General features: G+C 43.8%; 1 protein-coding gene across 3 annotated transcripts in view; it reads right to left on the minus strand.

Moving 5' to 3' along the window:
- Positions 1-283: 283 nt before the first annotated feature.
- Positions 284-13,846, minus strand: part of LOC132384425 (NACHT, LRR and PYD domains-containing protein 3-like) — a 40,578-nt gene continuing 27,015 nt past the window's right edge. For 2 of the 3 annotated variants that reach the window (XM_059955578.1, XM_059955577.1), the window contains exons 4-13: positions 10,282-10,453; positions 10,123-10,188; positions 6,282-8,082; positions 4,938-5,030; positions 4,625-4,795; positions 4,198-4,368; positions 3,894-4,064; positions 3,527-3,697; positions 2,573-2,740; positions 284-2,459 (exon numbers count right to left, since the gene is read on the minus strand). In XM_059955578.1, coding sequence (XP_059811561.1) covers positions 2,372-2,459; positions 2,573-2,740; positions 3,527-3,697; positions 3,894-4,064; positions 4,198-4,368; positions 4,625-4,795; positions 4,938-5,030; positions 6,282-8,082; positions 10,123-10,188; positions 10,282-10,453 — 3,072 coding nt within the window. In that variant the 3' untranslated portion in view covers positions 284-2,371. The remainder of the gene's footprint in view (positions 2,460-2,572; positions 2,741-3,526; positions 3,698-3,893; positions 4,065-4,197; positions 4,369-4,624; positions 4,796-4,937; positions 5,031-6,281; positions 8,083-10,122; positions 10,189-10,281; positions 10,454-13,846) is intronic. The other variant, XM_059955579.1, reaches the window with a different exon arrangement.

The following is a 13,846-nucleotide window of genomic DNA, read 5'->3' on the forward strand; positions in this document are numbered from 1 at the left end:
AACAAGTCATCACCTGCGATGGCAGGATGGTCGCCCTGGCGTTTGAAGTTATGGAAATTCAAGCCCAAGTCCTGTTCTGTTAGAGTGAAGCTGTAAACAGTAATACTTTTATCACAATCTTCAATGCGAGCAACTTACAGTCCAAATGTTGCTCCTCTCGGACACTAGATATTGACAAAGTGACAAAGTTTGAAGCAAAGCCTGGTATTTTCAAGCATTGACTAATAAGAGCCAACACTCAAACTAAGCAAAATCATTTCTTTATTGGTGTCCCAATGCACTGAAACAAAAATTTGCCTTTTGATTATGATATTATGCAATATTTGGTTAATTTCCCGGATGTGACTGATTTGTAAAGTGGGCATTTGTCTACACCATTACAGTCTGGCGGGAAGCATGAAAGAGAGTGTCACATACAGATTTTCTGTGAAATGTGTTCCATTTCCTTCACACAGTGAATCCAATTCCCCATAAAAATGACACATACCCTGATAAAGCTTGCAAAGTGTGTAAACCTTTCCACATTACAACAGATCCACTGGCTTAAAACACTATAGGTAAATAACGTGTACTACGATATATCTGTTATCTTTGGTGTTTCTGGTCAGATCATGGATCAATTTGCACAACTAGTATTTTTCTGATGTTGACCTTAACTTATAGCATCAGCTGGCACTATTGTGTGGCACATTAAACACTGAACGCCACTGGTGCAGTCAGTGTCGAGAAGCTGCTTAAGTTCTTTCTGCATCCTCGAGCCACCCAAAGCACCCGCCACCTGCCTCTGTACGGGATGGATGGAATTTGTGAAGAGCAGAATAACTCTCAAATGTTTCAGAGTTAGAGGAACGCTGTCAATTTATCATGTGATTGGTCCCTGATAGACCAAGCATCTGTTAATGTCTCACACACACACATACACACACACACACACACACACACACACACACACACACACACACACACACACACACACATCTTGCCCTCCTTCTCTCGCCACCCTGCACACTCTCACCTCTCTGCACTTATCATAATGGTTTGGGGTGTAGTGAATTAATGCATCTATTTCCATTTTCTCCTCTTGCCCTCACTTTCTTGGGTACACTGATTTTTTTTGAGGCGGCAAAGGGAAAATTGAATTAATTCACACAACGACTGTGCCTCGCACATTAAACATTGACACGCTGGAGAAAAGACAGCTGGCAACTAATACAACTCACCCTCGTGCCTTTTTGATACACAGGAAAGAGCGTGAAGGAATCCTTGTGGTCATAGTGAGAACGTGCAAAGTATATAGAGAAGTGCCCAAAGTTCATAATACATTTGTGACTTGGCACCAAGCGAGCGTCCTAACTAACTGTGCCTTGCTGCAGCTAGGGTTTTGACTACTTTCACAGCCTTTGCCATACTGATAATTTTCTGTCAAAGCTTGAAATTTCAAAATTCAAAGTAAAATTTATTATCAGAATACAAACATATCACCACATACAACCCTGATTTTTTTTCTGCGGGCATACTTTGCAAATTTACAGAACAGTAACAATAAACGGCAATCATTAGGAACAGTTAATGTAAACAAACTGTACTACTGCAGATATAAAGAGCAATAAATAACAAGCTTGAAGTAACAATACAACAGAGTCCTTAAATGAGTGTAGCAATCCCCTTTTCCTCAAGTTCCCGATGATTGATGGATAGTAACTGTTCTTAGACCTGGTGGTGCGAGTCCTGAGGCTCTGGTACCTTATACCTGATGGCAGCTGCAAGAAAAGAGCATGGCCTGTGTGGTGAGGATCTTTGATGATGGATGCTGCTTTTCTATGGCAATGATTCATGTAGATGTGCTCGATGGTTGAGAGGGTTTCACCTGTGATATACTGGGCCAAATCCACTACCTTTTGCAGGATTTCCTGCTGAAAGGCATTGGAGTTTCCATACCAGGCTGGAATGCAGGCAGTCAGCACACTTTTCACCATCCATCTATTGAGGCTTGTCAAGGTTTTCAATGGCATGCCGAACCTCTGCAGGATCCTGAGGAAGTGGAACTTAAATCTAGCTTGAACGACTTGGATTCCTGCTATCGCTTGGCAGTACAGCTGGAGCCCACCTTTGGCCATTTCTAAAAATGCTGATGGAACGCAGCAGGGCAGGCTGCATCTATAGGAAGAAGTACAGTCGATGCTTTGTACAGAGAGATTGGGCAAGCGACCCTGCAGCTATGACACCTGAAACTGCACTGGGGCCACTGATGATGTGTGGAGGCACACGCTCATCTAGAACCGTAGATGTTTAGGGTTTAAATCTGGTGCCACAGTGAAATCAACGAATGCTATTCTGTCCAGGAGGAGATAAAATTCTACATTTGAATGACTCACACTGTAACATTAAGACCACGTCTGTTTCCCCGTAATGACAACAGATGATTCTGCCCATCTGCAGTGAATCGATTCCCCCTCAGCCTGAAACAGATGTAAAAATACAGAGGATGTAATACAGTGTCAATAACAACATCAAATATTGCCAGGAAACCCAATGAATTTCTATGACATTAAACATTAATATAGATACTCACGTGATGTGCCTCAAACTCTTGCGTCGTAGTATCAGCTTGCGGAAGGAGTCGGTGGATTTGTCTGTGAAGGAGTTTCCTCCCAGGTCCAACATTTTCAGTGAACTCATTTTGTTGAGAACAAAGCAGAGGGACTCCGTGCAGGAATCAGTCAAACCATTATTGTACAGACTGGGGATCAGAGAGATTAAGAAGAAGAGTCAGATTAACCGCATGTGTGTTTTTATATATATTCGCACCGAAACTAATATGTATGATAGAATTAGTGAGTCTTGGGTCATGGCACCATAAAAAATTGAGACAGGCCATTCTGTCCACAACTCTGTGTCTTCTCACTTTGTCAAGACTGCTTCCAAAACTCTCTCCAGCAGTGTCTTGCTGGTAAGCACCATTCTCAGCTTGAAAATCTCTAACTATTTCCATGAAACTCTGCCATCTTACGTATGGAGAACTGTCTTGCAGTATTTATCTAGACCTTACTTTTCAATATCCAATTAACCACTATAAACCTCTTCTGTTCCAGGGAAAACTCACTGATATTCCCGAGACTCTCACACTAGGCATCACCCCAGCAAGGGCACTTTCCTGTAGATCCTGGGATATGGAGAACATCACAAATCACTGAACGACTGAGAAGGTCATGCAGAGTCTGCGGTGGCATAGTTGCCATTTCTGATCGACACACTGAATACGGACCAGCATCCCGTCAACTTTCCCTGCAGCATCTCCAGCACTCACACATTCTCCCTTTCACATGATGACCAGAACTGCATGAGCTCCAGCTGGGATCTGAGCAATATTTGATGAAGTCGTTGGAGATGAGCCTCATTATTTGGGTTATTATAATCTATGTCCCGAATAATGGCCAGTTGTCTTATGGGCCATTTTAACCACGTTGAGAATGATGTTTACAGTCAGTTAAAAGCTAGGAACAAATCTTGTCACATTACTACTTACTCTAGTTCCTGTAGTTTACATTGGAGCTTCACCATCTCCTTAGACAGACGTGTCACCCCTAAGTCTCCAATATTGTTATCACCCAGTGACAGAAGCTTCAGGGAGCAGTTTGTTTTGAGAGCGATAGCGAGGTCCTCACAGAATGAATCTGTGAGAGAAACATCCCATAATCTGAGGGCCAGAGACAAAGATGGAAATGAATACATTTCAGTATGTAAGAAGGAATTAATTTCACTTCCAATACTCTCCATATCTTATTCCAGACTGCATATTGTTGATAGTAACACTGATCTACTCTCTTGAACGTAACTAAATTTCAGACACATTGTAAATGTAAAATATGACCTGTCCACCAACTGACACTCACCGTAGTTTCTGTATTTTACACTCTGGGTTGATCAGGGGTCCAAATATCAGCTTCACCCCTGAATCACCCAAATTATTATAGTCCAGGGCAAGATCTGTCAGTGACGGGCTAGTAGCTAGAACGGAGGCGAGATACTCTGCACCAGTTGCTGTGAGACCGATTCTACATAGCCTGCAATTCAAAAGAAGCAAGTGCAACCCAATGCATACTTGTCAATATCATTCACTCTGAAGTCAAATTGTAAACAGATACATTCAACATTAGGCTTCAAGTTGTGAATTCAATTTCTCAGTGTAGTACTTACCGCAGTTCCTGTATTTTACATTGCGGGTTCCTTAGAACTTCAGACAATAGTTTGACTCCCGAATCCTCCAGCTTATTGTTATCCAGTTCCAGTTTGATCAAAGAGTGATTTGTTCTGAGAATGCAGGCAAGATTCTTGGCGCAGGAGGCTGTGAAACTGTTGTTCTTCAGCCTTGTAACCAGGAAAATCAGAGAGCAGAAATGTATGAGAATAATAGAAGGGAAGAGGGAGGGGTGGGGGCAAGAGAGACAGAGTGGGGAGAGAGGGAGGCATGAGAGAGGGAGGTGAGGGAGTATAGTGGGAGATGGGGAAAGTTGGGGAGAGACAGAGAGAACATCAGTACACCATTCAATCTGTGTTCCTGATAACTATGCTAACATCATACAACAGCAATTAGAAACAGTATCTACCATTCTCCACTACTTACCCCAGTTTCTGTATTTTACATTCCGAGTTACTCAGAACTCCTAACAGCTGTTTTACACCTGTATCTCCCAGTCTGTTGTCTTTCATATCGAGCTGCACCAGTGAGCTGTTTTTAACGAGAGCAGAGGCGAGGATTGAAGTCTGAGAGGCTGTAATACCATTATTGCCCAATCTAGTGTCCATAATGAAAAGATAAAAGGGAGACTGAGACCTCAGAGGAAATGACTCAATACAGATTTTACCAGTAGTTATGTCAGTTGTGTTCTGTTCAATATATAATCAGAGAATCAGACTTCTCATAGCCAGGTACTTACCGCAGTTTTTGTATTTTACAGCCCTGGTCAGTCAGAGCTACAGAGATCAGTTTCACTGCGGAATCACCCTCACCCAATTCATTGTTTGCCAATCTGAAGGGAGAGAGAGAGCTGTGAGTCTGAAACTGAATCAGCCCCATGACCTGACTCATTTTGCCATTCTGATATTTCAAGTAAACATTTCAAAGTAGTGAAGATGTTTTCAGCCAAAATATTCTTGCTCTGAGAATAAATCCCAGTATGTTTTATCCCAGTTGTTTTCAAGGTCTGTCTTTAGTTGCTCTTTCTAAACTAGTCTCTGTCCAGTTTTGCTTTGTGAATTATTTTGTTGTTATAATTTATTTCATATTTGTGATCCTGCATAATTTATGATGCACATGAAATGCCAGCTTTCACAGGGGAAGGGCCACATTCCAAAAAATTAAACATAAACTCGATCTGCCATGTACAATATTCCCAAACTATCCCAGATCAGTACGAACAGCAGCTGGGAAACCCTTCCAGGGATTTTTGTTGACATGCAGAATTTTGATGGAGACACAATTTTTCAAAGTACCACTGACCTTCATTTATAGCGGTCCGCTTTCATTTCAAACCCAAACATTCTTGAGGAACTTTTATAGACCCTGTCTCAAGCAGAACAATAGACAGCAAACAGATCATACCACTTTCCAACTTAGCAGTTGATGTGTGGTGTGAGGGTGGCTACAAAATTGGTCCGATTATATTGTAACTATTTGTAAACACAAAGTACACTGCAGATGCTGTGGTCAAATCAACACATACAGACAAGCTGGATGAACTCAGCAGGTCCTGCAACATCCATGGAAAATGATTTCAACGGATGCTGCCCGACCAGCTTGTTTGGACGTATTGTAACTATTTGCTGGCTGCTATAAAATTTTTATGTATCACCGACTGGACAATGAAGGTTGTGGGTGTTGTGACTGCATCTTTGACTGCCCGGCTCAGAGAGGCAGAAGGTTACAAATGGGTGAAGGGATGCAGGTGATTGAAAAGTGCAAAGGACTGTGTCATTATTAAGTTAAGCTAACATCTGGCCACCTAGAAGAAGCTCAGATCACCCACTGACAACAGAGCTGTGCTCTGACCTTTGGCAATAAATGGGGAAGTGGCTGCTCTCTGTGCAACACATGGTGATAGTCACTGCCATTGTCCAGGAGAAGGGATAAGATACTGTTAGTCTCTGCTAATGACAAATTTTAGACATTTAGTCATCGGCAAACTGATCAAACAATGGCACAGGGCTTACTATTTGGCTAAAGATTTTTAACATTAAATCTTTAATTTCCAGTGTTAGAAAATCTAAATATTTAGAATTACCCCAACTCTTGGCATCTGTGAAGACTGGGTGCCAGCCGTTGGAGTCCTTCACACTGAATGTAGCAGTGATCCAGGTCAAGGTGCTTTACTGTATCACAGAACCCAATGACATGAGACAGGACCGCACAGTCGATCGGTGTCAGTCGCAGACCACTGAGTGAAAGTTTTTCCACAGATCCCAGTGAGTCCTGAGACAGCCCATGATTCTGAGACTCAAACAGGTAGTGCAGTGTGTTCAGGAGGCTCCTTTTATCGACTTCATTCTCTGTGTTTCCACTCCGACGTTTGATCTCCTCCTTCACACAGTCAATCACCCGGCAGGCTGTATCGGCAGGAAATGGACCCAGAAATTCATTCCAGCGCCAGGCTGACCCCGAGGAGAGACCAGCAACAAAACGGAGGAATACCTCAAATCGCCCATCTGTCATGCAGTAGGCTTCAGCGAGGAGCTTCACAGTATCCTTGAGCTCTGGGGTGAGGAATTGTGCAAGTGCAGCTACAAATTCTTGAATGGTGAGGTGTGGGAATGTGTACACCATACATCTGGCAGAATCATCCCTCTCCAAAAGCTCCATCAGGAACCCCGACAGGAACTGGGAAGGATGCAGATTGTACTTGATCAAATCTGCATCTGTAAACACAATCTTCTTCTCGGACACTCCTCTGAAGGCCATCTGACCAACCCTGAGTAACACATCACGGGGGTTTTCAATCTCTCGGCCGTGGTTTTTCAGGATGTTGTAAATATAGTAGGAGTACAGTTGGGTGATGGTCTTGGGAACTCGCTGTGGGTCCCTGTCTTTTTGTGTGAAGAAGGGGCCCAATGCCAGAGCGAGAATCCAGCAGTAGGAGGGGTTGTAGCTCATGGTGTACAGGATCTTGTTCTCCTCCATGTGTTTGAAAACAGCTTCTGCCACTGTGCGATCTTCAAAAATCCTGTTAAAATAATCCTTCCGTTCCTCACCACCAAATCCCAGGATTTCAGCCCAGACACTGATCTCTGCCTTTTCCAATAAATGTAAGGCAGTGGGGCGGGTGGTCACCAGCACTGAACACCCTGGGAGAAGCTTGTGCTGGATTAAATTGTACACAATGTTGGACACATGGCACTGGAATTCTGGGTCTGCACAGCGTTGCTGAGGGTCTGTGTCTCTGTGACTCTCAGTAAAATCAATTCTATCCTTCAGTTCATCCAAACCATCAAATATAAACAGCAATCCCTCTGGGTTCTTCCAGACTTCTCCCAGAACATTCTCAAAGTAAGGATACTGTTTCAGAATCAGTTCCCTCAGGCTTATTTCACAGTTAATGGAGTTTAAATCCCTGAATTTGAAACTGAACACAAAATGGAAATGTTGGTATATTTTCCCCGTGGCCCAGTCATAAACAATCTTCTGCATCATTGTTGTTTTTCCAATCCCCGGGACACCGGCCACTGCTGCTGAATTCCCAGGCTTTACTCTGTTCACTGATGTCGGATTCACAGAGTCAAATCCGAAGAATCTCTTTATTTGCTGCCAGTAAGTCACACTATGGGAAAAACTACTTTGAAGCAACTGATCGGAATGGATTTTTTCCAACTCTCCCCGAAGGTGTTTCTCTCTCCACTCCTCATGGTCTCGGCCTCTTGCCAGCAGCTCGTGTTCCACAAACCTCCGCTCTCGAACAGAAGAAATGACCGTCAGCTCAGCGTATCGATCAACCAGCTTGGAAACCTTCACCTTCTCCCTCAACAAAATCGTGTTCACTCTGAGCTCTTCAGTTTCTTCCTGCAGTGTTTTCTTATGTTTCTCATGAACATCTTCCATGTGAACAGAGAGAAAACTGACACAGTTAAATTCTCAGCTTAATAGAGATACATGCAAAATTCAAATCACTAGAATATCAACAGTTAACTGAAAAGTGTCATGTTTGTTACTGCTGAAAGTGAAATTCCACCAACACACAGCTGTTTGGCCTGTAACCAATTTGCAAAAATATTTTTAAAAAAACGAATCTTCACAGCACTGTCTGCTGTGAAGGTGAACATGCCTCTAATACTCCGCTGCAACTGCCTGCATTGACCAACTCAAGACCCTTTAATTTCCAGGTACTTTATTTTTAGGATAAAGTTTGAAAATCCACATGATTAAGGGTCTTAGTCTGAAATGTCGACTATTCATTTCTCTCTATAGATGCTGCCTGGACACGTGAGCAATGTCAGAATCTGTAATATCTTCATATTGACAGGTGATGTTTTGTCAAGTTAAAATAGCTACTGGAAGAACTTATCAAAACAGTCACTGCATGTGTAGAAGAAAGCAGTATTAACCTTTCAGGTCACTGTCCTATTGAAGCCCTTATCTTCAATTGCAGAGGAAAATGAGGTTGGAAAGAATGGGCAGCCACAATGCTAAATTAAACTCAGTCCCTTCTGCCTGTACCGTCCATATTCCTCCCCTCCTTTCAATTTTACGTGTCTAACAGTCCCTTAAGTGTCCCTGTCCACCACTTCTGCATCACCAACCCTGGCTATACACTCCAGGTCCCCATCACTCTGTGTCCCGACACATCTCCTTCAGAGCATCCCCCTCTCACCTTAAACACATGCCTCCCGGCATTAATCATTTCAAACCTGTGAAACAAGATACTACCTGTCAACTCCATCTATCAGCATCTTAAAAACCTCTGTCAGTTCCGCCCTCTGACAACACCAATCCAGAGAAAACAAGCCACCTTTGTCTGAACTCTCCCTAGAGATCACTCCCTCTAACCTGGCAGCATCCTGTTGAACCAGATGGCTGTGTGACACGCTGCGGTAGAAGGCCTCTACTCTGCATTGCAAGACCTTTTCCCTGGTGTGATACAGCCAGCCTTACATATGGCTTTTGTGATGGAGACACTAGCTAACAAGACTGTCACCATCCTCAAGCACACAGATTGAGCCCTGATCCGAGTATCGATCATAATTATGTCCATATGAGTCGTTGCCTTGCAGGAGAATGACCTTAGAATACCTGCTCACAGAGAAGTTCAGCCCACGTGCTGTCACTGGTGAGGAATGCTGCACATACATTCTTGCCAAATCCAGAAATCAGCTTCGGCAAAACATATTCCTTCCTACACATTCCTCCAATCACAATAAATGTATGTTCTCTGGTGAGAACATTGCCATTACCACCGGGGGAGAAAGGGTGATGGCTGTAGGTTCTACCTCTGCCTCTTATCACCTTAGACACCTGTATGAAATTGCCTCTCATCCTCCTCCACTCAAAAGAGGGAAGTCCTAGATTGCTCCAGGATATGTAATGTAATATGGGCAGTATCCTGGCAAATTTCCTTTGGATTTTCTTTAAAGTTTCCGCATCTACCCTATAAGGAGTCAACCAGAACTGAACACAACCTTCAATGTGTGGCCTTACCTGAGTTTTAAGGAGCCCCAAAATTACAGCATCTCATGGCTCCTGAGCTCAATCACGATGGTGTCATGTGTGTAACGTGTGTGGGGGTTTCACAGCACATCAGAACCATTGTAGGAGTTAATGAGGCTCAGCGGCTCATCAGGATCTGAACACTGGTCTACGGTTGTCACAGAATGTGCAAGGTGTTCAGGGCCCGTCGGCGTTAAACAGATACATCAGTCAATATAACTCATTGGCACATTTTTAATACTTAGCAGAGATTCGATGATTAAAAATTTAAACTGCAAACAGCTGAGCGACTGGTGTTGAATTCCGCAATCATTCCTCTGAATCAAACATTTTTTTTCTCTGTCTCCCAGACTGTTCAACCCTCAGAACAAGCATCTGAGGCTCACATTGATTCTGGCAAGTGAGCGGTGTCAGAAAGTGAAACCTCCTACCTTTTAACTGAGGTGGGAGTTCGGTTAACCCTTGGCTGATGTTCATGTATTCTGGTATATCAGCCCCTGTTTAAATAAATAAATTAAAATTGAATCATATTGTTCCAGCTACAATGGTTTTTATTCTCACTTCATGTTCAATGTGTTGTTATACCGTACCGAGCTCCTGGATTTCCTTCAATATTCTGTCCAATTTCGGTAACTCGTTTCGCATTTTCACAAATGCTTCCCACATCACCCTCCGGGCTCGGGAGCCTTTCCCCATCACCAGCCTGAAGAATACCTTCGAACCCTCTGGCCGGTTTCGCTTCCTCACAAGTTCAATGATTTTCTATAAATAACAAAAACAAATATATTGTGGAGCGTACTGACATTGCACACGAGGAAAGTCACTGCCCAGTCATGGGATGTCTCCGCAGCCAACGTACAGTCACTGGACAGGCTCGTCTCTCGTTCTGTGATCCTTGGATCGAGTTGTCAGCATTAAAACAGGAAATGAAAATTAATAAAACTCTGAATTCACTAGTTGTAGCAGAGTGGGGAATGATCAATACAGATTTAAAGTGATTGCTTCCTGTGTCGTTCAGTATCTAACTTTATACAGGTTTATCAATAAAGAAGCTTCAAGCTTGATAATTGTGGGGAATGCAAGATGGAAGCAATGCACTATTGATCTGCGAGGCCATCACTACAAAACCGAGGGAGGATGCCTCAGAAGGTTCTTCAAACAAGGTGATATTGGACAGATTAGATGTACCTCAGTGACTGATGTGAATTAAACTGGGCTGCTATTTGACACAAGGAAAGACATTAATCAGTCATTATCTTCATTATCTCCATTATCTTCCAAGACACTCAAAAACTTTCGCAAAGTACCATGAAGCATCCTGATTGGATGTGTTATGAAGGTACCACAGCTCTGAGGGGCCGAAGGAGCGGGAGCAGCCCCCTCCTTTCGGAGAATCGCAAGATCACTATTAATTCGGGTCTCGGAAGTGAGAGACAATGCAATGGTTCTGACCATTGTTCTTAGAGGCCCCTGTGTGTCCCTACTACGTGACAGCAAGCATGGACATGAACACCCTCGGGCAAAGTGGGGGAGGGAGATTGCATCCCCCTACTTTGATGGACAGCTACAACTCTGCAAGTAAAGATAAAAGCGGACTGCAGGAGGCAGTACCCTAGCAATGCACCAGAGGAACTTGCTCGCTTAATGCTCCTGGGAGAGCTGGAAGCCACTCAAAGCCACGTGTGCTCCTAACTCCTTTGCCTGGGGAGCGGGTGGCTGATACTACCGAGAAGGACTTCGAACTAACAATGGGAAAAACCAACGCTCCCTTGATTTTAATGGAGTGATCATAAAGACACGGGCAAGTCTTCTTTTTCGTTCTCACCGATCCCTCTAAAACACGTGAAACGCAGCCGGAGGGCAAAAGTCTGCAGACTTCTGAGTGACTTTTATATTTCCAACAGACAATATATTATCCCCTAGACAACAGTCGAGATTATTTCATAATGATGATTATTGCTATACCCGCGTTTTAGATTGAGTTTTACTGACATATAAAACGTTTGAAAATAGCGCCATCAGACTCCAACAGACCTCTCTATCTTTGTTGGTGAGTTATCCAGTTACGGGATACGTAACAGATGCAACACTCTCTAGAATAGGGCAAAGGGTGTGGGGCAGGGGGAGGTGAGTGGGCTATTGCACAAGATCGAAGTAAGTTGCAGAAACTTATAAAATTCGTCACCTCCATCATTGGCACTAGCCTCTGTAGTATCCAAGACATCTTTAAGCAACAGTGCCTCAGGAAGTCAGCATCCATCATTACTAAACTCCATACTCAGGGAGTATGACCTGTTCTCATTTCTACCATCAGGAAGGAGGTACAGAAGTCAGAAGGCACAGATTCAGCAATTCAGGAACAGCTTCTTTTCCGCTGTCATCTCATTTCTAAACCGATATTGAACCCATAAACTACCTCACTGCATTTGTTCTTTTCTTTGCACTACTAAGTTGAAATGGGTAGTGCAAAAAATGAAAAATGCAGCGAGGTAGTTTATGGGTTCAATATCTGTTTAGAAATATTGCACTGCACTGCTGTCGTAAAATTAACAAATTTCACGACATATGCTACCGATATTAAACCTGAAATCTGATTCTGATATCTGGCGAATGAATCTTTCTTTCATTCCTCCTTCATTATGTTACTGAAAAACAGAAAACCCCTTTTTTCACGTTTATTCAAGGACAGCAGACATAAAATGATATGCCTCTTGACTAACCTCGCTGGCTTGGTGATTATTGGAAACTGATGAGAGAGGCAGGATTAATCTTTATTGGGAAAGACAGTTTGTGACCTGGTAGAGTCAACATGAACTGGCTCATGAGCAACATGACAAAATGCTGGATGAACTCAGCAGGTACTGCAGGATCTCTGGATGGAAATTAACAAACGACGTTCAGGGCCGGGATCCTTCATCAGGACTGGAAAGGAAGGGATGAGAAGCCAGCATTTGAAACTGGGACCAAGGCCTCCTCTACTGCCACCATGAGGCCACGCTCAGGTTTTGGGAGCAACACCTCATATTTTGTCTGTGTAGAGTCTACCCTGATGCCAGAAAATTCACTTCTATAACCTCAAGTAATTTCTTCTCCTCCCCTTTTCTCTCTTATTAACTAGTCCTGATTATTGATTCTCAATCTCTTGTTCTCTTCTCATTGACTGTCCATCACTTCCATTTGCCCTGTCCCCACACCTCCCCCCTTACCACCATTCCGGGCCCCAGACAGTCCTTCCAGGTGAGGCAACACTTCACCTGCGAGTCTGCTGGAGTTGTCTATTGCATCTGGTGCTCCCAGTGTGGCCTCCTGAACATCGGCGAGACCCAAAGCAGATTGGGGGACCGCTTCATCGAGCACCTACGTCCGTCCGTCACAACAGACAGGACCTCCTGGTTGCCACCCACTTCAACTCTGCCTCTCATTCCCATCTAAATATGTCCATACATGGCATCCTTTACTGCAATAATGCCAAACTCAGGTTGGAGGAGCAACACCTCATCTATCGTCTGGGTAGCCTCCAGCCTGGTGGAATGAACATTGAATTCTCCAATTTCCGGTAATCCTCTCCCCCTCCCCCTATCCCAGGTCTCTCTCTGCCTCTCTCCCCTTTCAACTTTCTGCTTCTTTATCTCTACAGTTCTTTCAAGCTTATCCCCTCCCCCTCCCCTTTATCTGTCCTCTGATTGGTTTTCCACCTGGTGCCTCTAGGCCCTACCCCCTCCCCTATCTCTATTACTGGGTTTCAGCCCTCTCTTCCCCCCCCCCCCCATTCCTGATGAAGGGTCTCGGCCCGAAACTTTGGGTACTCTTTTCTCACGGATGCTGCCTGACCTGCTGAGTTCTTCCAGCGTTGTTTACGTATTCTCACTTCTATTTGCTGCTGCTCCTTCACTTTCTCACACAGCCCCTCTCCTCTCCTATCAGTTTCCATCTTCTTCTGCCTTTACCACTTATCACCTCCCCACCCAGCTCGCCACAAACTTGGTTTCAGCTATCATCCGCCACAGTGTACTACCACACCCCAGCACAATCTTCTTTTGATGGCTTCTTCACACTTGCTTTCCCAACCTGATGATATCTCGGCCCAAAGCCACAAATGTGCATTCTCTTCCTGATTTCCTTCAGTATTCTGTTTGTGTTGCTCTGGATTTCCAG

Source organism: Hypanus sabinus, chromosome 32 (assembly GCF_030144855.1).
Source record: "Hypanus sabinus isolate sHypSab1 chromosome 32, sHypSab1.hap1, whole genome shotgun sequence".
Classification (NCBI taxonomy): domain Eukaryota; kingdom Metazoa; phylum Chordata; class Chondrichthyes; order Myliobatiformes; family Dasyatidae; genus Hypanus; species Hypanus sabinus.